Source organism: Telopea speciosissima, chromosome 3 (genome assembly GCF_018873765.1).
Source record: "Telopea speciosissima isolate NSW1024214 ecotype Mountain lineage chromosome 3, Tspe_v1, whole genome shotgun sequence".
Lineage (NCBI taxonomy): Eukaryota > Viridiplantae > Streptophyta > Magnoliopsida > Proteales > Proteaceae > Telopea > Telopea speciosissima.
The window spans coordinates 16,860,960-16,885,370 of record NC_057918.1 but is presented as its reverse complement, the minus strand read 5'-3'; the positions used below and the strand labels follow the sequence as shown (position 1 = coordinate 16,885,370).

At 38.5% G+C, this 24,411-nt stretch overlaps 2 protein-coding genes across 3 annotated transcripts; both read right to left on the bottom strand.

Moving 5' to 3' along the window:
* Positions 1–1,108: 1,108 nt before the first annotated feature.
* Positions 1,109–16,475, bottom strand: LOC122655920 (protein transport protein SEC13 homolog A-like). Of its 2 annotated transcripts, none has more exons than XM_043850308.1 (2): positions 14,730–15,790; positions 1,109–1,140 (listed from the first exon to the last, which is right to left on the bottom strand). In XM_043850308.1, exon 1 carries the CDS (start codon positions 15,663–15,665, stop codon positions 14,757–14,759), a length of 909 nt encoding a protein of 302 aa, XP_043706243.1. In that variant the 5' UTR covers positions 15,666–15,790; the 3' UTR covers positions 1,109–1,140; positions 14,730–14,756. The 2 variants fall into 2 exon arrangements, with proteins under 2 accessions (XP_043706243.1, XP_043706241.1); XM_043850306.1 differs by lacking the exon at positions 1,109–1,140 and adding an exon at positions 16,320–16,475 and having other exon boundaries at positions 14,484–15,721.
* Positions 2,707–4,245, bottom strand: LOC122655919 (GATA transcription factor 12). The gene is made up of 2 exons (XM_043850305.1): positions 3,763–4,245; positions 2,707–3,582 (listed from the first exon to the last, which is right to left on the bottom strand). The coding sequence occupies exons 1-2, from the start codon at positions 4,081–4,083 to the stop codon at positions 2,857–2,859; spliced, it is 1,047 nt and encodes a 348-aa protein (XP_043706240.1). The 5' UTR covers positions 4,084–4,245; the 3' UTR covers positions 2,707–2,856.
* Positions 16,476–24,411: the final 7,936 nt, after the last annotated feature.

Below are 24,411 nucleotides of genomic sequence, written 5' to 3'. Positions count from 1 at the left end.
CTACCTTCCTCTATAAAATAAAAGCAATTGGAGAAGCAACTTTTTCCTTGTGCCCATGGTTAGGTGCCCTTGATCTTAATCTGTGACATGTTAAATTTTGTTAGAAAATCTCAATTACATGTTTTATAATGCATTTAATTTCTCCCTTTTATGTAAAAAAAAAAGACTTTTCAACAAATTTTCAGGTTTAATTCTTGATGTGGTAAGTGTAGAAAGTAGAAAGTGACATGGATAAATTGTCCACAAAGTTCAAGTATAATACTAATAAAAGAGTTTGAAGGTAAGAATGGGACTGAAATCTGAAGAGGGATGACAGGCCTCGAATTGAGACTCATCCCTTGGGGGAGGCTTGGGAGAACTTGTTCCTCGATCTCTTGTGGAAAACGAGGCGGCTCATCCCGCTCAGCAGTTACTGGTCGACAGCAGGAGAGTGCTTGTTGTTGTAATTTTCAGGTGGCGGACCCGTTTGCTGTGGTATTACACCAACTACCACTTCTGGTTTCCGAACCCGGACCCAGTCTCACAAACCGAATAGCGTTTGAACTATAAAAGATAGAGAGAGAAAGAGAGTTTTACTCAAAGTATATATATAGAACAAAAGAGAGTTATTTTATAATCACAGTGGTTGATAATGCTCTAGTGGCTTCCATAATAGGTCTTAGCTTAAAGTAATAAAGGATAAAGGTATTTACTGGCTAGTGTTACCATATTTTATACTAATAGAAGAAGGAACAAGGTTGGAGGCAAATCAGTATAAAAAAGTGAAGAAGGAAAGGGAAATCATAGCAGATTTGAAGTGTTTATCTTATCTTATAAACAGAAGCCAATAAGTAACTATCAGGTTGGGCAGAGGTTGCAAACCAGTGGGGCTAGGTGGGTCAATATTCAATAATAATGCCACTCAAAATTTCAAACTTTGCTTAATTAGCACATTTCTTCATGATCCCATGATGGGTTATATAGAAAAGATTGGTTAAAAAAGGGGGGCACCTTAGTAATTGTCAGTAAAGCTTGCTTGTAAGGTGTGAGTGTGGGGTTGAGGTTGTAGGAGGGAGACAATCATCCCTTACCCCAAACATGGACAGATCCCTAGGTATGGTGGATATGGATCATATATATATATATATATATATATATTCATGGATACTGAACAAATTAACTATATATGGTTTCTGAATTCTGATTCCTGAAACTGTTTAGGATATATTTTCCTTAGACATGGACCTCACGTGCTGCATGTGCTTCTGTCATCTCCGCTATTTGCGTCCTTTAGGTCGTGTTTGGTTACTCTTTAGTATTTCTGATATATTTTTACTTCAAGAGGGTTAAAAAACAAATATGAATAATCCATTTGATACTACTATCTCTCTATTTTTTGTATGAGAAGTAGTTTTCAGAGCATTTTCATGTGTCTATCTCTCTCCTCCTCAAAATAAATGGACAAAGATGTCTTTTCATATGAGGGAGGAGAGAAATGGACTCATTGGAATACTAACATTTTTTTTTTTTTGGTATATTTTCATGAATTGAGCAAGACCTTCATATTAGGAGGTCAATTATGTTATACGTACCTCTTGTCCACTCTAATGAGGAAGGGTACATGTGAATTAAGCTATACTTTAAACTGAGATCATTCTCAAGGGATTTTCTTTAGATTCAAAAGCACACCAAAGTTACCACGCCCTAATTCTGATACCACGAAATAGAAGTGTTGCCCAGGCTTAGATGCTTATCCTGTCACATACAGTATACATAGAAGTTGATGTATTTTTTGGGAGGGTAAACAAATGAAGAGATAGTGGCATCATCAATCCATCATCCTTCGAAGATTATTCTAATTTATTAACTGTACATACCCTCGTGGCCTCGCCACATCACGCCATAGTTATATTTTATTACAATATTACTACATTAATTTCATAATGCATGGGAATTGAACTATGGAAGGGAGACATGTGACCACCGCATTATTGGCTCCGTTTGCCCTTATAGTGAGGAGGAATAATATCGGTGATTGAGCCATGTGTTAATTAAGAACCAGTGGGTCCCGTTTGGATTAACGATGTCTAGGATCGCATGGACAGTATTTTCGATAAATATGATTCTTGTACCCCTAAATACATAAATAAAAATTTATGATTCCCTGTATCTGAGTCCATAGACTCTACTTACAACTTACATCTACAACCCTCCATCTGTGATCGATGCAACAACTCTTCACTCTGACATTTGACACATTCTCTCCCACTCTTTCTCGAACTCCCAAAACTGGGAATTCCGTGCAAAAGATATCAAAGTTTACCAAATTTCAATAAAGTTTCACTGTGTAATAACAGAAAACGATGAATATTCAGAAGTAGTTCTTCCCTGAAATCCATGTTAACTGATCCTTCTTGGTTAATCCCCATGATTTTTGCCGGCTAATATCTAGATGGTTTGGTTAATTAGATTTTTCACCATAATTGAATGATGTGTAGAAACTTTGGAAGAACACAAGAGGGAAAAAGGAAAAGAAGAAACAGTTCCCTAGATTACGAAAAATTTCTTGCACAATTTGCCCAATTCGGCCGAAAGAAGGGAAAAAGATGACAACATAAGACTGAACTGAAGAGAGTGAGTCTATCAGTCTACTACCATTGATCCATCTTCTTTTTTTGTGTTTTTTTTTTTTCCGGCTGAGGAAGAAGCTACGATGGTTTGGAGACGTTAGGGGACAAAATGAGAACTCTTACATGGATAAGATTAGGAAAATTACGGAACCCTTTCTTAAAAAAAAACTCCGTTCGTTCACTAAGACCTTAAGATTTCAATTTCACTCAAATTTGCTAACTCTGACCTCATTAATCTAATTTGTCATCAGATAAGCTGTCTGAAATCAGGGCCTGGGTGGTGATGAATCAAATAATCGTCACAGCTCGACACGTCAAAAACCGTGTTTGGATGCAGGAACTGTTGCTGATGATGATGCTGCTGGTGGTGGTTCTGATGCTGATGCATCTCCTTCTGACGTCGAAGCTCCAGAACCTTTCGGTGAGAGTTGGAGTGTTTGGTGAGCATAAAAGTTGGGCTTGCAGCAGGCCGGTACTCCGGCACAAGCCTGCCAGACTTGTACCGAACTCCACAAGCGTTACAGAGTGTTTTAGGCCCCATAGGCCCTGTTCGCCACTGAGGTGTTTTGTCTGTTGCGCAATGCAGACATTTTCTTCCTTCACCGTTTACCCCTGCAATGTCTGAAACCTCTTTCTTCTTCGCCGTCCCCTTCGTTATTTTCTTGCCGGAGCTCGATGCCACATCGGATTCTGAAGATGACGTCGTCGGGGACAGCACCAGCAATCGTGAAGACCAGTTGATGGGAGCAGCTCGGGAGCGTTTGCTTCTCGCTTTCCCTGGAACTGACATCTCAGGCCGAAATATCGGGTTGTTGTTGTTGCTGTTGTTCTCGGGTTGGAAATCGCGTGTTTCGGAGGTCTCATCGGTACGAGCCTTCATCCCCGATATGAGTTGCAGTTTCTGCAAATCCTCACTCGAGAACGATTCCTCCACGAAATTCGATAACCATTCCAGCTCGGCTAAGTCGTCGTACTGGCAACACGAATTAACAGAAATACAAACTTCAGTCATTTCGGTTTGTTTCCGCGAATTTTGAATTCAAACTTTTCAAATTTCCGAATTTCACATGATTCCTGCCATTTTTTTTCGTCATTAAAAAAAAAGAAGGAAGGAATTCAGAATTAAATTTGAAATATCAGCATTCGGAATTACCGGAACACAGAGATCGCCGGAGAACTGAGCGTCTGCCAAATTGCGGCAACCAAGGTCACCTGAGTAATGTAGGTCACCGCCAGAGAAGGAAGAGTTACAACTATCGACAGCAGTAACAGTGGAAGAGTCGGTTGAATTGCCGGTAACGGTGACGGAGTTGAAGGTGCCATCGTTGAGTATGGCTTCTTCATTGGAGAAGTCAAGGAGATCGTCAATGAAGAAATGGTCGCCGGATTTGGGATCATTATGACGTATTTCCGTCGTGAATTGGGAATTTCCTGCACGACAGTAGCCTCCGTGTAAGTATTTCGGTGCTTCCATTGCTTTCTGTTAAGATTTTGTCAAGGGAGAGAGACGAGTGTGAAGCTTGAGACAGAGAGAGAGAGAGAGAGAGAGCGAGAAAGAAGAGAGGAGAGAAAGAGTAGGGTTTATTTGTGCTTGAAGGTGACAGAGAGACAGCTAAAATGCAGGATTTTGACGAGTAGAAAAAAGCATCTACCAAATTAAAAGAGCATCTTTACCTGCTATCAAAAATTTAATAAAATCGGTGACTCAGTTTTCCCAAAAACACCCTCACTTCTCACATAATTATATCACTACCCCTGTGCTCTCTCTCTCACAAATCAAGTGTATCAATTTAGAACCGAAACAAATTTTGATTCAGACTCGGTTTAGGTTGAAAAACTTCAACTTGAACCAAATCGATGCTATATCAAACTAAACCTTAAAAGGCTGAAACACGAGTTTTTTTTTTTTTTTTTTGGGTAAGTAAAACACGAGTTTTAAGATTTTAGTAACCGTAACCATTTAAGAACCGACTAAATCAAACTAATTTGTTTATCATGAACCAAATTGAAATTGAACCGAACCAATTGATAGTATTGATACCCTTACTCTACTCACATACACTTGTAAAGGGCAGAGAAGTAATTTTGAAAATTAAAAAAAAGTGTTGAATTCAACTCCTTAGAAACCGATCTAAGCAGGTTTGTGGCTGTAGCTCGTGCATTAGAGTCCAAGTATACAGCCGGATTCCTCTGCTTTTTTAATCTCGTGAGTTGCGTTTATTTTTTCTTCTTACCGCTATTTTTCAACTTTATTAAATTTCTAAGCCACGTTTAAGCACGACGGTTACAGCTTAACTCGATAATTAACTTCCACATTTTTCAGTCCTGCCACGTGGCATTTGTCTAGAGAACCTGCCAAATAGGAATGAGAGCTAGTCTACCGTTGGATATCTGCTCTTTATCCAGGTGGCATATATGTTAGGAGTATAGGACTGTGTCTGGTGGGGCCCGAGTCCGACGACTACCAATCCCTTCAAGTGTCGACGTGGGAGAACAGAATCACGCTAGTATTTATTAATGGTGTGGAGGTATTTTCGCTTTTCCTTTATCTTCTTTAATTTTTTTAACTTGAATTAAAAGAAAAGACTGATAAAGAAGAGAAGGGTAACACTGTACCATGGTCGTTGCTTGAAGTGGAGGTATATTTTTTTTTCAGAGATTTTATTTTTTGTTTTTTAAAATATATTTTAAAGGTTTATGATATTGTTTGTGGGACCAACATGGCACGTGATAGAGGTGGAGGTAGTGTCAGGAACCATGTGAGTGCATTGCTTCTTCGCTTGTGTCAAAAGCCAATACTGACGGTGGTCAATGCCACGTGGCTAGAATCGGTCGGATCATATCACACTCCCTTTTCGCGGATGCTTCTCTCACGAGCTGAGACTCTACGACGTTAACGTGATTGCACATGCCAAAGTCACGTGGTCTTCAAGTACCACACGTGCGTCATCGTGTGATATTACTGATAAGTCGCGCTTCAGACCATTTATTGTATTTCACAAAAGTTTAGGCTGGATATGGGCTGAAAAAAATTCTTGAAGTCCGATAATAGCTATTGAGCAATCTGTTTTCGTTGAAGAGTTAAAAGAGTGGATAGGGTTAGCTTGCAGGTTATAAATTTGATATGAAGAAAACTTATGATCGAATTGAATGAGATTTTATCTCAAAAGTTTTGTTGAAAATGGGAATGTGTGAGAAGTCGATACATTTCATTCATCAATATTTCAATATAGTCTCATTTTTCTTCCTCATAAAGTATTATTATTTGTGGAAATATATTTGTATCGTTAGAATCTGATAACAATATGATACCGACACAGATCACATGTATCAGCCAAAAAGTTGATTGGTTTTGAAATTATGCTCAATGTGGTCCTATTCTAGCCGATCCATATCATTATCGTATCAGTCTTGGCCAAGACTAATATGGACTAAGATTATGGATTGTATTTGGTAATCATTACCAACCTTCCCTTCTGATTAGGATTGAACGGTTTTCATAATGGATTTAGCACGTAGAATCGGATTGGGCATATTGGCCAAGTTGTATTTTGATAGGCATTGGTTGATCCCGAGGAGGAAGGTGAAAGTTTTCTTGGACGTGATAAACTCATGGATGAAAGATCACATTGATCCTAAATCCATGGATAAAAAATGGGTCAAACTGTTATACACGTCGAAGACAATGTCCTCCTTGCCAGAGAGTCAGTTACGTTGTTTTGCTCCTTTTGCAATGAACAAGAAATTCCATAACTCAAAATAAGGTTGATACCTAGTCGTGCAACATGAAAATGGAAGTTAAATAAAACATTTACTATCGTTCAATATCTATGAAAAGATCTAGTTTGGTCATGTATAAAATTTTAGACTCAAATTTAAGGGAAAATGAACTCTGCTGGGGAGAGTGGCCCCTATGCCAATGCCCCAGCCAATGGTCATTTCACAAAGAATTGACCAAGAGGGGCGTAGTGGTCATTTCACAGGTCCCTACGTCTCGGTGCAAGGGCATACTCCTAGATAGATAACACACTTCCCAAATTCAAATATGGGCGAGGGTTCTCTAAGCAAGTGGCATAGAGGAGAACACCAATGAAGTGCAGCAGAATGGTTTCGTACAAAGGAAGGCAATGAAGTCATTTGATATGTGTATGAGAAAGAGAAAGAGAGAACCTTTTCCCTTCAATTATTTATCTTTTCATGTAGCTCTTGGTCTTCCATACACTGTTTATGTACCTCTGATTTTCCAATGCTTTGTTTCGCCACTTGACAAACTCTGTTGGATTAACACTCGATATTTGAGTAAAAGACTTTGGGGGTATATCTGTCCACAAAGTTATTTTCAGCCATATTTGACTTACCATGTGTTAATAAATATGTTTAGATCAGCTCGAGAGTTTTGATAGGCACAATCAATAACAAAAGAAATAAAAGGTTTAATTTTTTTTGTGATTAAAAAAAGCAGAAAATTTTAATTTGGAGTTGATGGTTTAGGAAAAGCATTCTCTTCCAAATTCCCCATTTCATCCCATAAAAAAAAAATTTGTGACCAAGTGATGTACCAGTTATCGCTTAATCTATTCTGACCATGTGAACCCCATATAGATGATTCCATTATTCACAAAAGTATTGGTGAGGCGTGTAGATTCTCCCTCCATACTAGCATTGTGAAGAACCCTCCCCTATTAAGTATATGAACTGTCTTTTACAAGAATTTGTATTTGTAATTTGATGCTGCCTAGCTAAGAAGGGGAAAAGAGGGATATGGCCTCATGGGACACCGAATATACGCATCATTGATCACCAGTACCTCACCAATGCTGATTTTATGTGGGTTACATGGAAAGGAGGGAACAGCGATATCTAATTGGAAGATACATATATATAACTTCATTGGTGATGCTGCTGAATTGGCAATTTCAATGGATGCCAAAATAAAGTTTGGTTCAACTATTGATAAAATGGATGTTCAAACTAGGGGATTTTTGCTCAACTATTGATAAAAATCACATAAGTGGTGTAGACTTAAAACACATTGTATAGACTTTTTTGAGTTAGTTACATAATACCAAGGAAGAGGGTTCTTAAGCAAGTGACATAGGGGACGTGCATAAGAGGGTAGTGAGGTCATTTCATGTGAAGAGAGAGAGAGATTCCATTCTTGTAGTGTGAGCCACCCAGAAGGCATCCACTCATCTCGATCGCCTCAAAAAATTATGGTAGTATTCTAAATTGATTGGAGACTAATTAGCAAAAACTTGGTCAAGCTCTCAATAAGAAACTGGATCAAAATTGAAAACTTTCTTAACGGTTTGGTTTATAGTTGGCTTAGTAGTGAAACGGAATCAATTCAGCAATACTGAAATTGGACCGAACCGAACCAATCGGTTGACACTCTTACCCTCAATGTATTAAAATTACACTCTATGTGTTGGTTAAAGGCTTGTAGGAAAAGACTTGATTAGCTACAAAGCTCAAGTAGTATAGCCTTTTAAGGAGGGCCATCAGAAACCCACTACTAAAGGAAAATTATCACCTCAATTCGCCTGTCTGTCAATTTCTACAATTCCCTCTGATAGAGTGAGGTGGACCCTACCTAGGCAGTGTGTTCGGGTTGGGGGTAAAGTGATCATTTTTACCACCCTATTAAATGGAATTGAGAAAATTGAGAGACAGGCAAATTGAGTGGATAAAGATCCATAATTTGGCAGGGTAATGTAAACTTGGTTACCAAACGAACCTCCTAAGGGTGGGGCAACAAAAAAGGAGCATAAACACAATAAAGTTCAAAGTAATTTGGCACTTTTAATAAATAATAATGGGAGTGAAAGGGAAGAGTTTAAGTTGCTTGCAACTGATAGTAGCTTTCTGGGATGAAAGTTGAGGTCGTCCTATTTGAATGGGTGCTTTAACTAAGCTCACTCCATCTTCATTCTTAGAGCTCAAGCTAGTGGATTAACACTTTTACAGTATTGGTCTGCTAAAGATTACTATTTTAGTCTCTTGAGATTGGGGAAGATTTTTCATGTTCTTAATCATGTGAATCTTACCACTTTGTGTCCTTAAGTCCTCTTTTTAGTTGTTTAACAACCAATATCATTATTAGAGCTTCCTATAAGTAATACTAATTTCTATCTTTGTTGAAAAAGACAAGATGAAACAGACTTGAAGATCAGTACACCCAATACTTTTGAAAAAAATTCTAGGGAAAAGGGTGGGCAACCACCCTGTGTATGTCTCTCTTGGAAAGGACCACCCTACCCTTCCCATCCCACCCAGCCCATTGGTCAAGGCCATTTGTATACTTGGAGCGGTTGGCGTGCCCAACCTCTGTTCAATTTTTATTATTAAGATTCTTACAATGAATAAAAGAAGTAACAGAAATTCATCTCTATTTGATGGCATTTTGGTAGTTTCACTAAAATTTTGAATCAGAGTTAAGAGCAACTTTTCTTGCTTCCTTTAGATTAAAGTTTGACTATCGAGATGTATACAGGCTCCTCTATCAAATGGACTCATACAGTAATACATGTACTATCAAGTGACAAATAGTGAAACATTATACTTTACTAGGCATAGTGACGGTTAGAAGTACCCAATTTCAAATTATAAAACAAAAGACTAGATCATATACACAATGCAACTAAGATAAAGGTTTCATTCCAGTTAATATTTTTTTCCTAATTCACAATTCCCAACCCTTAAAATGACATTACTTAGTTTATTTATCTAAATGCCCATCATTGTCATCATTCCAAAGGATAAAAAAAAAAAGAAATTAAATAAAGATAATAACTTGTTGTCATCAAAGCATTCAACTAAGAAGTTGTAACCTTCTTTTAATTGTCTCTTGCTTTTATTTCAAAAGTTATATAATGTAGGAGTAAAAAAAGATTTTCAAAATATTGAAAATTATTCAATGCAGTTTTTATGTGAAACAACAAGATTTATCTCAAAAAATATTATACTAAAAAGACAAAAAAAAGATTTACCAAAAAAAAAAAAAAACGTTTACAATCTTGTTGTACAACAAGATTTTCCCTTAAAACACATGATTTCTGCACGAATTCTGCAACCACTAAAAATGGGGCAGCCAAGGATGAAAACACGCTGGAGTTTTTGAAGGCATCTATGGTAGTTGAAAAGCAACCTCCATCAACGGCATCAATGGAGAGTGTGCTCCCGAGGGAACGGGGGTAAAAGAAGAGTGCAAAGCAACCTTCGTCTCACTGGAGCAGCCATTAAAGGAGGAGAAGGAGACCGATGACCATTTTTCTGTCACTTGCTCAACGCAGAAAAACACAGACTGCGATTGTGCCAAGTCTCTCACTTAAAATGACAAAAATTGGTCCTATCTAAAAAATAAGTGATGTGGGATGGACAAATAAATAAGGTAACACGAGTAAGTTATAACCAAGTTGGTTACAAACAAACTTACAAAGTGTTTTCTTTACTTAAAATAAATATAAATAAAAAATGAACTTAGAGAATTAAAGGAGTATATGAGAGTAGCCCTTATGCACGCATAGGGGCTAATGAGAGCACCATGTTGACATCATGGGGTGAGATTTCTAACTTTCATTAGGGTGGGGAGGTCATTTTGCCCCAAGTGTGGGCAGTACACTCCACAACAAAGAAATTTTCTCCATATAATTTAAGGAGAATGTTCTCTGTGCCAAGGGCGCAGGCTGCGCCCTAGACACATGGGAGTGGGCGCAATGACCACCTTGCCCCCTGAGTGGCAGTCTGCGCTGCGGCACAGAGAACATGAACCCTGTAATTTATTAGCATTGCAAAGGCTTGCAAAATTGTGTAGCCAAGCATTGGCTTAAGTATTTCAAGGGAAAGCATAACAGGCTTGCACGCAGAAAACATGTTTTTGTACTTTATATATGTTTTGAGTCGCTCTGGGCTCCAGAGTTCATACCACGAAAATGGAATAAAACTGTCCCTTTATTGGATGAACTGTCTGAAATACCTGGAGAATATTGATTCTCCCCTCCCATAGTCCCATACTCCCATGTCTGTTGCCTCCATACTACTGTGATCTGTCAGACAATCTATCAAAAAATGGAATCAAGAATCAAATCCAGTGTCTACTCCAATCCAAATCCGTCGAAATTGGTCGCAATCAACTAGAATCAGCCAGAAATGAAGCAGAATCGACAGGATTCGGCCCGATTGATCATGACCAATTCTGATCCAAATTGGCCGATTCACTGATGGAGTTCCTGATTTTTGAAAAAAAAAAAATCCAAAACCTTTCCTTTTAATGTTCTTGGCACGAACAAGCTATTTACTGGCTTTAATGGCTTAAGCTGTAAAGGATAACGATCTTTAGCCATCATTCTCATTTTTTTCCCTCAATCTTCAACGCGTTTCACGTATGATTTCGTGATGATAAGTTCTTTTGCTTCAAAAAATGTTCCTCTAAGTAGTCTTAAGGACAACATGAAGATGCATTAATGGAAACAAAAAGACACATGCCATCATGAAAACCATAAAGTGAAACGTTCATGTATGAGTACATGATCGACATGAAATGCTTCCAACATCTCTTACCTATGTTTCGAGAACAAAAACAATCAAATCCCTTGCTGTGGTCTTAGATCAATGCAAGGTCTTTAATATAGGTAGACCATAGCTATGTTCTTAGAGTTGTGGAAATATGGATTCCTGTATGATGATGTGACCACGGTGAGTGTCATTTCTGCCTCAGGAAGACTTGAACTTAGCTCTTCAGTTAATTCAATGAGTCTTTCAAGCTTAAGCCATAGAATATCAGATGTTCCTTTGTTGAATTTGCTTATGAACATATATGGAAAATATGGTCAAATGTACCTTACGTCTAAGATCTTTTAGGTACAGTACAGTACAACAATATCTATCTACTTGGACAACAATTATCCAGGATTTTGCCATCCTTGGTTATGTACAATGTGCTCGAATGAGGGAATCGGGAACTACTTGATCATGTGATATCTGCTGGGTGCCAAGTTTGTGTGCATGGAAGAGATGGTAGAGGCTGGGAGTGATGCTATCTGCGGGCATAGAGCAAAAGGGATTAAAAATCATTGAGCAAGTCATGAGCTGCATCTCTTTTGCTATTAGACCACTTATGAATCTTTTAAAATAATAATAATAATAATAATAATCGGTTTAATTTTATGTTGTGTATTAATCTTTGTAGAATTAGCAGTTTATTAGTTAGTTTCTCATTTACTTTCTTTCAATAAAGTTTGAAATTCAACCAAAAAAAATAAAGTTTGAAATTAGAGTTTCAGACTAGTGTATTGAGAGATATTCTCTCTTCTTTTCCATTTGAAATTCTAAATTAGTTTTGTTGATTCATAGCAGGAATTATTGGCCTTGGCATGCATAAGAATAGGAAACTTTTAGAGATATTTCCATAAGTATACATGTAATCTAGTCCATTATGCAATTAAATTGTATCGAGTTTTTTACTCTCTCTCTCTCTCTCTCTCTCTCTACTTCTTCCAATTCAATCTCAAATATGAAGTTACGTTTCTGGAAACAAAGCCCTCCAATCGACCAGGTCATTTGGGTTGTTTTCTGTCAAATCTAAATCCATGCTTCAAAATCCTCAGTCATCACTGTACCAGCACATATTCCATTCTGTTTCCATATCTTTATTTATTCTCTGTTGAGGAAAAAAAAAAATTCTGTTCACTAGTTACCCAAACCAAGAACTGGTCCAACTTGGAAGTAATTTATTTATTTATGACTTTAATTTGCTTTGAGTTGCAAACGTAGGAGTTAGATTGAGTTTGAATTGCAAGTCGCAAGTTGTTTCAGTTTTAGAGTCCAACTAGGATTTTTTGGTTCTCTCTTTAAATACTTGGATGTACCCAACAATGGACACGGTGAATATTGAATAGAAATTGCTGGTTTGCACAACGTGAGTGTGTAATGGTTATGCGACCCCTTCTTCTCCCTGCAACTCTGAGAATATTCTCAGACCTTCCCCTCTCCTCCACCGGTCCCCCACCAGTAAGTGGTGAGATTAATGAGAGATTAGTTGTTAAGAGTCATAAGACTCCTGGTTATAGCTTTGCAAAAATGCTTCGATTCATTTTGAGTCTAAGGAGAGACTCAAAAATAGACTTGGACACTAAAAAGGAAAACCCTAACACTATCCTTAACTAATAAGGTGACCTAAATTGACTAAGAAAGTTAAATAATAAAGAAAACAAACTCAAAATAGGACTCTAACTAAACTAAGGAAGTAAATCCCGTTTTCTTATTTTCTACTTATATTTTAGGCCCATTAAATTGACCAATTATAAAATAAACCCATGGGATCAAAAGACCAACACATATTAATGTAGTCCTAGGTAGGAGAAGTCCCACCAGAAGCCAGGAGAATGGGATCACCTTACAAGGCTGGCCGATTGGGACAGCTTAGGCTAATTAGGGTTTAGGGTTGAATAAAGGTAATGGGGTTTATGGGGTTTTAATATGCAGGTCTAGGAGGCTTTAATGGCATATAAATATTAGAGTTTGGAAGGGTTCTAAAATTCTGCAATTCTGGGCAAAATCAATTTGCAGGTTTTAGGTTTAATGGAGTGGGGGAATGGAGGGGTTGTAATGGAGACTAAGGGCTAGGTTTAAGGTCGAGTGTAGGGAGAGGTGTGGGGGATATAGGCTGGAAATAGGGTTCGAAATTGATGGTTAAATCTGGAGTTATGAGGGAGTCCTAGTTGAGATAGGAGTTGCAGGTTTAATGCAGATTAGGGCTGGATCGATGGAGGGGAATGTGGATTTGGTCTAAGGGAAGATAAAGGCTGGTAGAAGAAGATTTAAAATAAAAAAACCAGGTTCAAACTCACTGTATTGCAAGAACAATGGCAGCAGCTTGATGTCTTGAAGAAACCTCCCAATCTTCATGATGCAAGGAGTCGCAGGAGTCCACCCACCCTATCCACCTTGAGATCCACAAGGATATAAACTCACAAAGAGCAGCAGCAATGGCAGCAAGCATAAAGCTAATTTTTATTAATCAAATTCGTATGTAATGCTGGCCTCCTTTACAAACTTATATAGAAGACTCAAAAATAGACTTAGACACTAAAAAGGAATGGCCTAACCCTATCCTTAACCTATTAGGTAACTTAAACTGACTAGGAAACTAGAATACTAAAAGAAATAGACTCAAAACATGGCTGGACTTATAGAGTCCTAATCCAGCCCAACTTACATCACATGACCACTTAAGTTGTCACATGACCACTTAACCAAGTCACAGGATCACTTAAATTGAATCAATTGGATGCAACCAATTTGAACCGGTTCAATTAAAAAACATAAAAATAAACTAAGTATTGGACTAATCCAGTATGCAACCTATGTACCCATATTTTAGGCTCATAAAAGTGACCTATTACATTAGAAACCCATGGGATCAAAGGCCCAACATGTATGTAACCCAACCCAAGACTTATTCCCAATGAAACAAGCCCTATTTGGTGATGAATCTGCATCACATATATAACCCAACCCAACGCTTATTTTTAATCCTCTAAGTGGCTTATTTACATAACCGAGGTTGTCTGAGAATTATTAAATTCAGAACTTTGGTTTTTGTACTTCTAACATGAAATGTATTTACTACTTTCGTTTCAATTTACCGACCAAAGAAAGAAAATAGTCCAGGAAACTATCCCCATTCTAATTTCACAATGAAAAGTCACTATGCAGACATCAAGAGCAAAATCAATATGTCAGTCTGAATACCAAGTGATTGGATGTCAAGAGTTTACAATGGATGTTGGCAGACATGCTATCAGATAAAAAAAAATGGATATAAGTAGATAATAGCCTTCCAAACAAGGGGGTTAATAAGTTAGAAATCGGTTGAAAGAATCTAAATTGGAATGAAATTCCATTCATATAATAGAAAAGGAAAAGGGGTTACAACTATTTTTCAATCATCATTTCTTTCACAAAAATAATAGTTCTGAACTAACAACATTTGAACATACTATTTAACTCCCTGATTTAAAAAAGAAGAAACAAAAAACAAAGAAAGGGAGAAAATAAGAAAGGCCATACACACAGCAGGTGGAAAAAATTAAAAACAAATACGACATGATATGGTAGTAGCAGCAGAAGAAATGAAGAACCTGGACTTTAAGGCTCCACCGTTGTTACTTGTTGCCACTCACCATCCACCGCTTCTTTCCATAATGTTACATTGTTGTTCCCATCAGCCACAGCCAAAATGTTTCCAGTCAGCGACCATGAGACCCTCCAGACTGGGGTCTTAAAATCATTCAAAACCTTTCCCTCCCATTGATCCCCTTCCTTGGCCACAGTCCATATAATTACAGTCCCATCCTGCGAAGCACTGGCAATAGTAGACTTAGGAAGGCCCAAGTTAGGTGCCCAAGCCACGTCCCTCACCCAATCAGTGTGCATGTGAAGGGCAGGGAAGCAATCCATCTTCCAATTCCCATTGTACAGCTTCCACACCTTCACAGTATTATCACAGCCACCAGAGACGAGCTTCTGAACAGGGTTAAACTGTCCATATCCAACGAGTGCACCAGGAGCCATTGGAGGGGCCCAAGAAACTGAAGTGACTCCCACGGGATGAGCTTGGTCAATCCTCGTGGTGTCCCAAACACCATCAGACCTGGCTGTAAACACTGAAATGTTCCCATCAGACGATCCACAAGCCAAGCAGAGGCCTAGTTCATGAGGAGCCCATGCAATAGAGTTGACAGATACCTTGTGATCATCAAAAACATGGGCTTGAGTCCACTCATTCTGGTTACCCTCCTTCCAAATTATCACTCTTCCATCATAAGAACAAGAAGCAACGATGGAACCAAACTTGGGATGGGCCCAGGCAACCTGCCAGACGGGGCCTTGATGACCAGTGAGAGTGGCAAGATGCTGTGAAGCAGGGGAGCTGCTAACCACAATTATCTTGATAGTGCAGTCGGATGACGCAGTGGCAATACGTTTTCCATAGTAATCCATTACAACATCATGAACAGTATCTTGATGACCTGTTTCAATCTTCTGGGACGGCATCCCTTCCTCCAACTAATCAATACGTTTATAATCTGCCTTCTGGTTTACTTATTTCTCTATCAATATAGAATAAGGTAGTAAATTGAATCTCGCCTTTTCCTCCAAGGTTGAATCCCTACAAGTGAAAAAATAAATAAGTAAACCCCTACTTGCATATCAGCGAGGGGTGCATGTCGCGACACACATTTAAACATGCTTAGAATGTCCACTCTGGATCCCATAAATTTCGATCCATTGGATGGTCTAAAGATGCAAAAGTGATTTTTTTTTTGGTTTTTCTAATTCATGTGTTTCCACAACACAATAAATCAAACAAGTAATATACTCTACCGCAAACCTAAATTCAAGATCACATTCGATAAAGTGAGTAGCATGGAACAGGGATCTATTAATGTCTGGCATGATTAAGAACATGTATCTCTGTATATAGTACATACAGAGATCCAAAAGCAAAAGCAGAACTTCAACACTCGATGGTTAACAACGGCAAATCAGCTTGAACAGAAACCTGACTCAGAAATTGAAGTCTGTGATTCGGAATTTTCTGGAAAGATTGATAGAGGCTCCAAGCCTCCAACTGCAACAATCGATTCTAAATGTTTCTATAGTTTAAATAGATAGAAACAATAAACACATAGAACAGAAGCAACATACCTTACGAGGGTGAGAGATCGATACTACAATCCAAGAAGTCTCTCAGGTAAGCAAAAATCTAGAAAGCCTGGAACTTCTCTGCAAGTCTTCTTCGACAATTCGCAAAGTTTCTGTTTCTGGAACTCTGGACCTCTGGTGAACCAAAGTCCCCAAAGCAAAAGCAGTCCGTAAATACGGTTTCCCTTTCATACTAGAGGCGGTTGCGTTTGGTTGCAAGGGAACCGCCTGGGAATTCCCCACTCATTAGCGGGTGAGATTACTTCCCCACCCTCCATGAAATTAAATATCCCTCCGTATTGATGACTTCATTTTGTTGTGTGAAGTCTCGTTGGCCTGTGCTCGGATGCAGGGATTACACTACCAGACAGCAATCTCTTACCTAGAAGATATATATTAGGTATGAGATCACTACTTGGTTGCATGGTCTCTACATCAGCGTCTGTTTGGGTCAATGGGGGAGCGCTTCTGTGTATCCACCCAGGGGGGCAGGGGCATCATTTCTCAATGCCATGTGAGAGAGCATAGAGGATACCACCAAATAGGGATCTTTTTCCCTTATATATTTTAGGCAAGAGATCATTGTCTGGTTGTGTAGCGTGTGCACCAGCGCAGATCCAATCAAAATGCACATAGGGCATCAATATAGATGTCATTTTTTATTTCATGGGGATAGGGCAGTACTTTTGCGTGTTCCTGTGTGTTTGGGTACAGGAACCATGCGACCAAGAAGCCTTCTTTTTCCATATATATATTTTCTCACAAATTTTGTATTTTTATTATGATTAAATATCAAAAATACATATTTTTAAAATATTTTCACTTCCCAAGAAAACATTTACATTTCCTTACAACCAAATGAAACTAGAGAAAATCACAAAACTTGACGATCAGAATGGATTAAAACTCGACAAATTCCAACTAGGGTTTTAGTAATTGGCAGATATCGATCTAGATTAGACAGATTTATCTCTGTTTTCTTCGAAAAATTAATATTTTTTTTTAAAATTTTTACCCTTGTCTATATCGATAAGGAATAACTATTGGTCTCCTCTGATACTAATACTAATCGACCAATTCAATACCAATTCCTCAAACCATGATTCCATCAGGGCGAGCATTTATCATGAAATTGGCAGAGAGCTTGTGGGCTTTCCCTCCACATTTGATTCATTGTCTAACAACCTTACCAATTATCATTTTCTTGTGTACCCCATTGATTGATTTTTGATAAAGACAATTACACAAAACTAACCATCATACATCTTTTATAATTAAAAATAAAAAATAGAAAGAACCCTTTAACCATCATAATTAGTATATTTTATTATAATTTTTGTGAATCTCACGGTACATTTATTTTGCCACATGGACAAATATATCCATTCTAACCGTTGGATAGAGAGAGTATGGTCTAGATTAGTCATGTGTCACATTTCAAAGTCTTTTTTTTCTTTTTTGAAGATTTTCAAAGTCTAATTGAATCACCCTTTTTGTATTGGTAGACATCTTGTGAATGTCCATTTATGTGTATATCACAACTCTAGACATTACTACGCACTCTCCCAACTCTAAGCGGAGATAGAAGGTTTAGATTTAAAAAAGGGAGAAAGAACGTCACCCGGTCGTGTGTTGTGGCGTGCACCTGCACCCAGACACAGCCACGCACAAAATGACCACCCCACCCCTATAGAAAGGCAGGGGTGTGTCGATCATTTCGCACCCGACTGTCTAGGTGCAAGTACATGCAACAGCACACAACCAGGGGTGGCATTCATTTTCCCTTTATAAAATTGTAAAACTGAAAAGCTGAGATTTACCATATGATTTATGAAAATATCATCTTGCATTGTTACATGGATAACTACCCAATTTATATTTGTCCTAATACTGTGATATTATTAGATACAACAAATATGAGATAGCGATCACTCACCACCACTAACCAACAAAATTAAAAGAAAAACTGAACCCAAAGGTATATGCTGGATATGGATTGACTCTCTCTCTCTCTCTCCGTCTATGGATCCCAAGTTTGGCCAAAAACAGTATACATAACCACTGGTAGGATCCCGGGATTGGGCGTGCAGTCCGGTATGCAACGCACATTGTGCAGTCAAAAGGCCTCGATCCACACACCAGCACATCAGGATGTGTGCTGGCATGTGGACCAGAGCTCCCTAACCGCACAATGTGCACTGCACCCCGTGCGACGCACAAGTGCGCTGGAGAGGAGCCAGATCCCCACTGGTATGCATATGAATGATATGATGGTCTACGTAAGCCAAGCCCAAGGTAGGCCAATCAGAGTCTGGCTTATCCTAGATGGCTGGACCTATTTTTGTCTTGGACCAGGCCCAACTAGTCTTGCCAGTAATAAAAAATGAAAAGGAATGATGGGCCAAGCAAGAGAAGCCCAAGGTAGACCAGTTGGACTCCGTCTGATCCTAGATGGGTGGACCATTTTTTGTCTAGGACTAAAAGGTCTTACCAAAAAACCAGCCCATACATGCAAGAAATAAAGAATGTGAAATTAAGATGCCTCAGACAAGACCATTCACATATAGTCTGGCTTCACTATACATAGGTAGGTCAGTGTTAAGTGTCAAAAATACGATACCTTTCAACCATTTTTACACGACTACAAAGAAACCTATAGTAGATAATTTCACAAAAACTCAACAAAGACACATGACTATTTTTTGGTTTAGTATGGCTTATATTCGATTCGATTTGGTTCAAACCAATGGTTTAAGTCTAATATTTGAATCAAATTTTTTCGATTCAGTTTTAAATGGTTGATACATTTCCGATTTTCGAATTCGATTCTAGATTAACACTCTCACGGCTAATGCTTAGCACCTATCTCTTTTGCTTCAAAAAATACTCCTTTGTGTGCTCTAAATGGCAATGGGTGGGACAAGAGTTGAGTACTATACCTACGTGCATCGTGCATATATATTTGTGGTAAGGATTATTAGGACAACCACCCTCTAAATATTTGTGGCTTGAGCATGGGCTTGAGACATATGAGTAAACATTATTATTTAAATGGGAAAAAAACACTGCCTGGTCGCATGGCTCCAACAACCAAACATAGGAGCACAAGAAATTACCATCAAACCCCTATTGAAATTAAAAAAAAATCTCATCCAGGTAGATACCTCTATGCACACTCTCATTGGCCCCCGTGCTGGTGCAAAGGCTACACGACCAAACTGTGATCTTTTGCCCTATCAAAATACCCCTACATACCTTTGAGATTCATTTTTTGGTACAAACATACCTTGTACATTTATAAAGTACCCAACCTTGGTTAGACACATGTTGGGCATGCTATGGAACCCTCTTATTTTACTAAGTGTCCTGAAAGAAATGCCCCAAAGCTTTACTCCAAATCATGAGTTTTTCATTGAAAACTATAATAATAAGGGAGAGGGTTTCCATGTGGATAGTGTGAGGGGGGGGGGGGGACCTCTCATGCCACACTAATCATGATGCATGGAATAGTTTCGTCAACAAAGATGTTCACATAGTCACGACGGGAGAAAGTATCAGTGCGAGTCCACATGGTTGGGATGTAAGAGTGCGTAAGAAAACATTTCTACATGGATGGTAAAAGGAGTGGGGGAGGATCTCTCTTGGCGCTTTTTGCATGTTTCATTGATGAGATTAGCGATAGCCATGGCAGTGAGGGTATAGCGGCGAGAGAAACGGAGGAGGAGGGATTGATGAATCGGTAAGCAAAGTGTTTCTAGAATTGTTGATCAAGGGCGACACCAGGTTTGCAATGAGGGATAGACATTGGGGAAGGAGAGAGAGAGTCAAAGAGAGATGAAGCAACAACGGTGGTGGAGGCGAAGGAGGGAGAGGACCCCATCTGACAATCAATAAGGTGTCGGTGTGGAGATTCCATCACATGTTGGAACCCTTTTGACAGTTAATCAGGTGTCAACAACCATTAATAAGGTGCCAACATGGAGATTCGGGGATGAAATTTTGTTGCTACAATGCTGGCAGCCAAAGAAATGGGATCTTAAAGGGTATTTTAGAAAATACCAAAACCTTGGAGGGTATTTATGAACCCAAAGGGGAAGTGAATTATTCCATTTCCTTGGCTGTCAGCTTTGTAGCATTAACATTCCTGTTGCAAGTATAGCACCAAAATTTTTTCCGAGATTCAGTACAAGAATGGAAAATTATCTTTTCCAATTCCCTAAAGTTCGGCAGTTCGACAGTGCTAGGTGGAGAGGCCGCATTGCCGAGCTTTAGGAATTGGAGAAGATAATAATCCATACAGGAATACCTCACATCATTAAAATTCTGAACTATGTGTCCCTTAGAAGCAAAATGTATGGTTTCGGTTGGATTTGAGTCAACTTTCGAGTAAGAATGCAGCTTTGGCACGTTGCAAAACGAGGAAGAAACCCATCCATATATTTTTCCTTTTTCTCAGCCTGTGACAAGGTTACAAAAACAAAACTACCTATTAAAAATTTGGACAAGAGAACGCTAACTGGTCGTGTAGCCCTTGCACAGTGTGGTAACCAATGAAACTAGACACATAAGCATTGGTTTAGATGCAATTTTTTTTTTTTTACTAGGGGCTAAATGGCCTCTTTGTGCAAAATGAGATTGATTTGTGTCTATATGCATGAACCACGCTATCCACATGACCGGTTAACATTATTTTTCCGTAAAATATTGTTGCACTTATTCATTTTAAAAGATTCATTAAAGCTATGTTTGGAAGGAAGAAAAATATATATATAATAAGATAAAAGTGATGATGACAATTATGATTATTTTAAATGTCTCTCTCTTTTATTTTCAATTTTTTTTAGGGAGAAAGTTCTTAGTCCAGGAGTGTGGCCTATGTCTGCACTCCCATGAGTTTATCTCTTTTCTCCCTATTTGAAAAGACATCTCTACCCCCTTGTTTTGAAGAGGAGAGAGATAGATACATGGGGGTGCTATCGTAGGCCACACTTTCGGACAGAAAACTACGTCTCTTTTTTTTTTCATTATCTTTTCTTTCATTCCAAACATATCCTTAGTTTTGTTTGGTTGCAAATAAAAAGAAGTGAAATCCTTGTCCAATTAGGTAGCATACGCTAGTGCCATCTTGTGATCCTTCTCTCCCAATAAGGATACATATATCATTTCATAAGAGGAAGGAGAGAGATATAGACATACGGATGATGTGCTAACGTACACCATGCAGCATGACAACATTCTTTTCCCTTTATGTAATTTACTTAAAATTTTTACCGTATTTAGTAAAATGTTCATATGTTTGGTTATAAGAAGGTTATAAATAGAATTCATAACCATGTTTTTTTTGCCCTTTAGAATGAAGTATCAATTTTTTTTATTTTTTTTTTTTTGGGTAAAAGTATCAATTATTTAGAGGAGCTAAATAAGTATAGGGGGGGCACTGTTCTCTGTGTCACAGCGCAGCCTGCGCCTAGGCACATGCGGGTGGGCACAATGACCACCCTGTCCCCTGCACAAGCTACCAATGTACCTAGACGTATGGCACAGAGAACATTCTCTCATAAGTATATTCGCAAGTTCCATAATCCTCGTTCAAACCACACCCTGCTCCTACCGTCCTCGAGCAGCTCCATTGCTAGAATCTAGACTCTAGAGACGGGAGATCTATCGGGAATCTAATATGAATCTATCCATTTTCCAACCCGTTTTAAAAGTTCTAAGCTCCCAATCTCTACGAATTAACAGCAATGGGGGTGAGTCGGATTTCATGAATCACCCAATCTGAATCTTAATATTTGTCTAATTCACAATTCTTGATCAGTACTGGTTAAGAGCTATGGCTAGTTGTAGCCACCTACCTGACTACCCTATCCCGTCAACTGTAAATGGCATGTGACTATTACGTTTACTGATCTTAATTACTATGTACATGTAAAATGAAGATCGGCATGGAGGTTGGGGTAGCAAAGAGGGGAGGTAGATGAGAGGGTGGGAGAGCAGTGGTAGTGGTGAGTGGACTACATTTTGCGGTTACTCGAATTGCAGGAATGTTCTTCCTACTTGGTTTACAATCAAAGAAACGGAGTTTACAAGGGTATTTTGAAAAATACCAAAACTTAGAAGGATATTTGCGAATCCAAAAGAAAAATAAATTATTTCATTTCGTTTGTTGCAAGCCCATGGGTAGCAACAATTTTTTTTTTGTGGTGGGGGTGGGGGCAGTAGGGGGAGGGAGTTGAGGACTTGAGGGGGATATGAGGGAGGTTTTGGGGAGAGGGACCGAGAGCCAAAGAGTGAGAGGGAGAAAATGATGTAATATAATGAAAATACAAAAATAACCTCATCAACAAAAGGATGTAAATGTTGGGAAAAAGATCATGTTTGGTGCCTGCATTTGCCAGTGCGGGTGTCGGAGCTCGACACCTAGCAGTTGTCACATCCAATGGTGTCGAGCTCGAGAAGAAAGAAAGAAAAAAAATTGGGTCAATTGAGCTCAACACCGTTGGATGTGGCATCTGCCAAGTGTTGAGCTCCGACACCCGCACTAGACCACACTGACATATGCGAGCATTGGAGAGGATTTTAATACTAAATGTTGTAGCCAATGACATAAAGAAACGTTACTAACAAATTAATCCTTTATATTTTTCAAATACTTTTGTTATTTTTAAATCAAAGGAATTTGATTGTTGAAATTTAATAATCAAATTTAAAATGTTTTAAAGCTATCTAACCATCATAATTTTAATACTGTCTTTTCCTTAATTTCTCTTGCCACAAAACATGTTACTAAGGGTGTTAATATCCAGCTCGAATTGGTTGGAACAATCGAAATTGACTAGAAAAGCGGAATCAATTTAAATCCTTACCGGTTTATTTCTATTTGGGCTTTAATGAAACCAATAGAAAATTGAATCACATTAAAACGATTGAAATTGGAAATCGAACCGATACAAAACCAATATAAACCAAAAATTAAATTTTTTTTTCATTACTTTTTAATGTAAATATGAAAAATTAAAATTGAACTAAGACCAAAACTGAACTTTGTCTTAACGGTTTGATTTTGATTCAATTTAATATCAGATTAGACCGAGCCGACCAATTGACTCCGTGGGACTTATTTTTTAAAAAAAATATTTTGAATCATACACTTCATCCTCAATTTTATATTTTTTATATAGTTTTTTAATTGAAAGAATTCCAAAGCGTGCGAGTAAAAGCCGCACTGCCGTCGATAATGGGGCCATCAAATTTTAAGAGGAAATTAGAGTAATGGCACTCAGTAGTCCCTATCCAGCTCAGCAAAAGGCTATGTGGTCCCTACCGATTCTCTGTCTGCCCAATGAATGTAAGGGGGGACCTATAGTACCATTAATAAAAGAAGATTTGCAGGACAAAGTTGTCTTTTTAAATTATCTTTGTTCACACCCTCCGACATCTCATCCGCTGTCCAATGAGAAGACAAAGGGACATGTCATGTCACGAAGAAGGTAAGAAAGGAAGGATGAAAGGAAGGACGAAGACATTGAATTGTTGCGTTGACGACGGGATCTCGATTTTCTATGAGAATGTCTTTTTAGGCGCAAACTCTGACACCCTGAAAGCGACGCGTGGCATTTCTTGGTGGGCCTACCTGCCTCTGCTTTTTTATTTTTTTTTAAATTTTTTTAAATGTTTCTTTTTACCCAGAAACAAGTGGGATGAACAGTGTGGCGCATGTTCTACGGGATGGAAGGAGGAGAGATGTCACGCCTGTGGGTCGGGTCACACATTGGTGGTCCCTCACACGTTGCCCGATAGCACTTTGGCGTTGGGAGTTGGGAGTTGGGAGCTGGAGCTCGCGTATTGTACAAGGCAAAAGAAAAAGGGTATCTATCAATTTGACACGTGTTGAGATTTAGTTGGCTTAAAATCTCCATCTCTTGACAAAATGTAAACACTTTTTTTTGTAGAAACGCGAACGGCGAAGCTTTTTGGCAGATTCTCGTTTTCTAGGTACGCTGCAACATCCGATCGGTCGTGATCCTTTGATGAATGATGACCTGATTGACCTCCGTCCTTTTTCTTGTTGAAGCCAGCCTTGATAAAAATTCCC

Bases quoted from the DNA above. Each gene is read 5' to 3' on its own strand.
- LOC122655919 (XM_043850305.1), bottom strand. From the start codon at position 4,083: ATGGAAGCACCGAAATACTTACACGGAGGCTACTGTCGTGCAGGAAAT. The intron at 3,583-3,762 runs GTAATTCCGAAT...TCGTGTTGCCAG, and splicing joins CCGGCGATCTCTGTGTTCCG to TACGACGACTTAGCCGAGCT.
- LOC122655920 (XM_043850306.1), bottom strand. From the start codon at position 15,665: ATGCCGTCCCAGAAGATTGAAACAGGTCATCAAGATACTGTTCATGAT.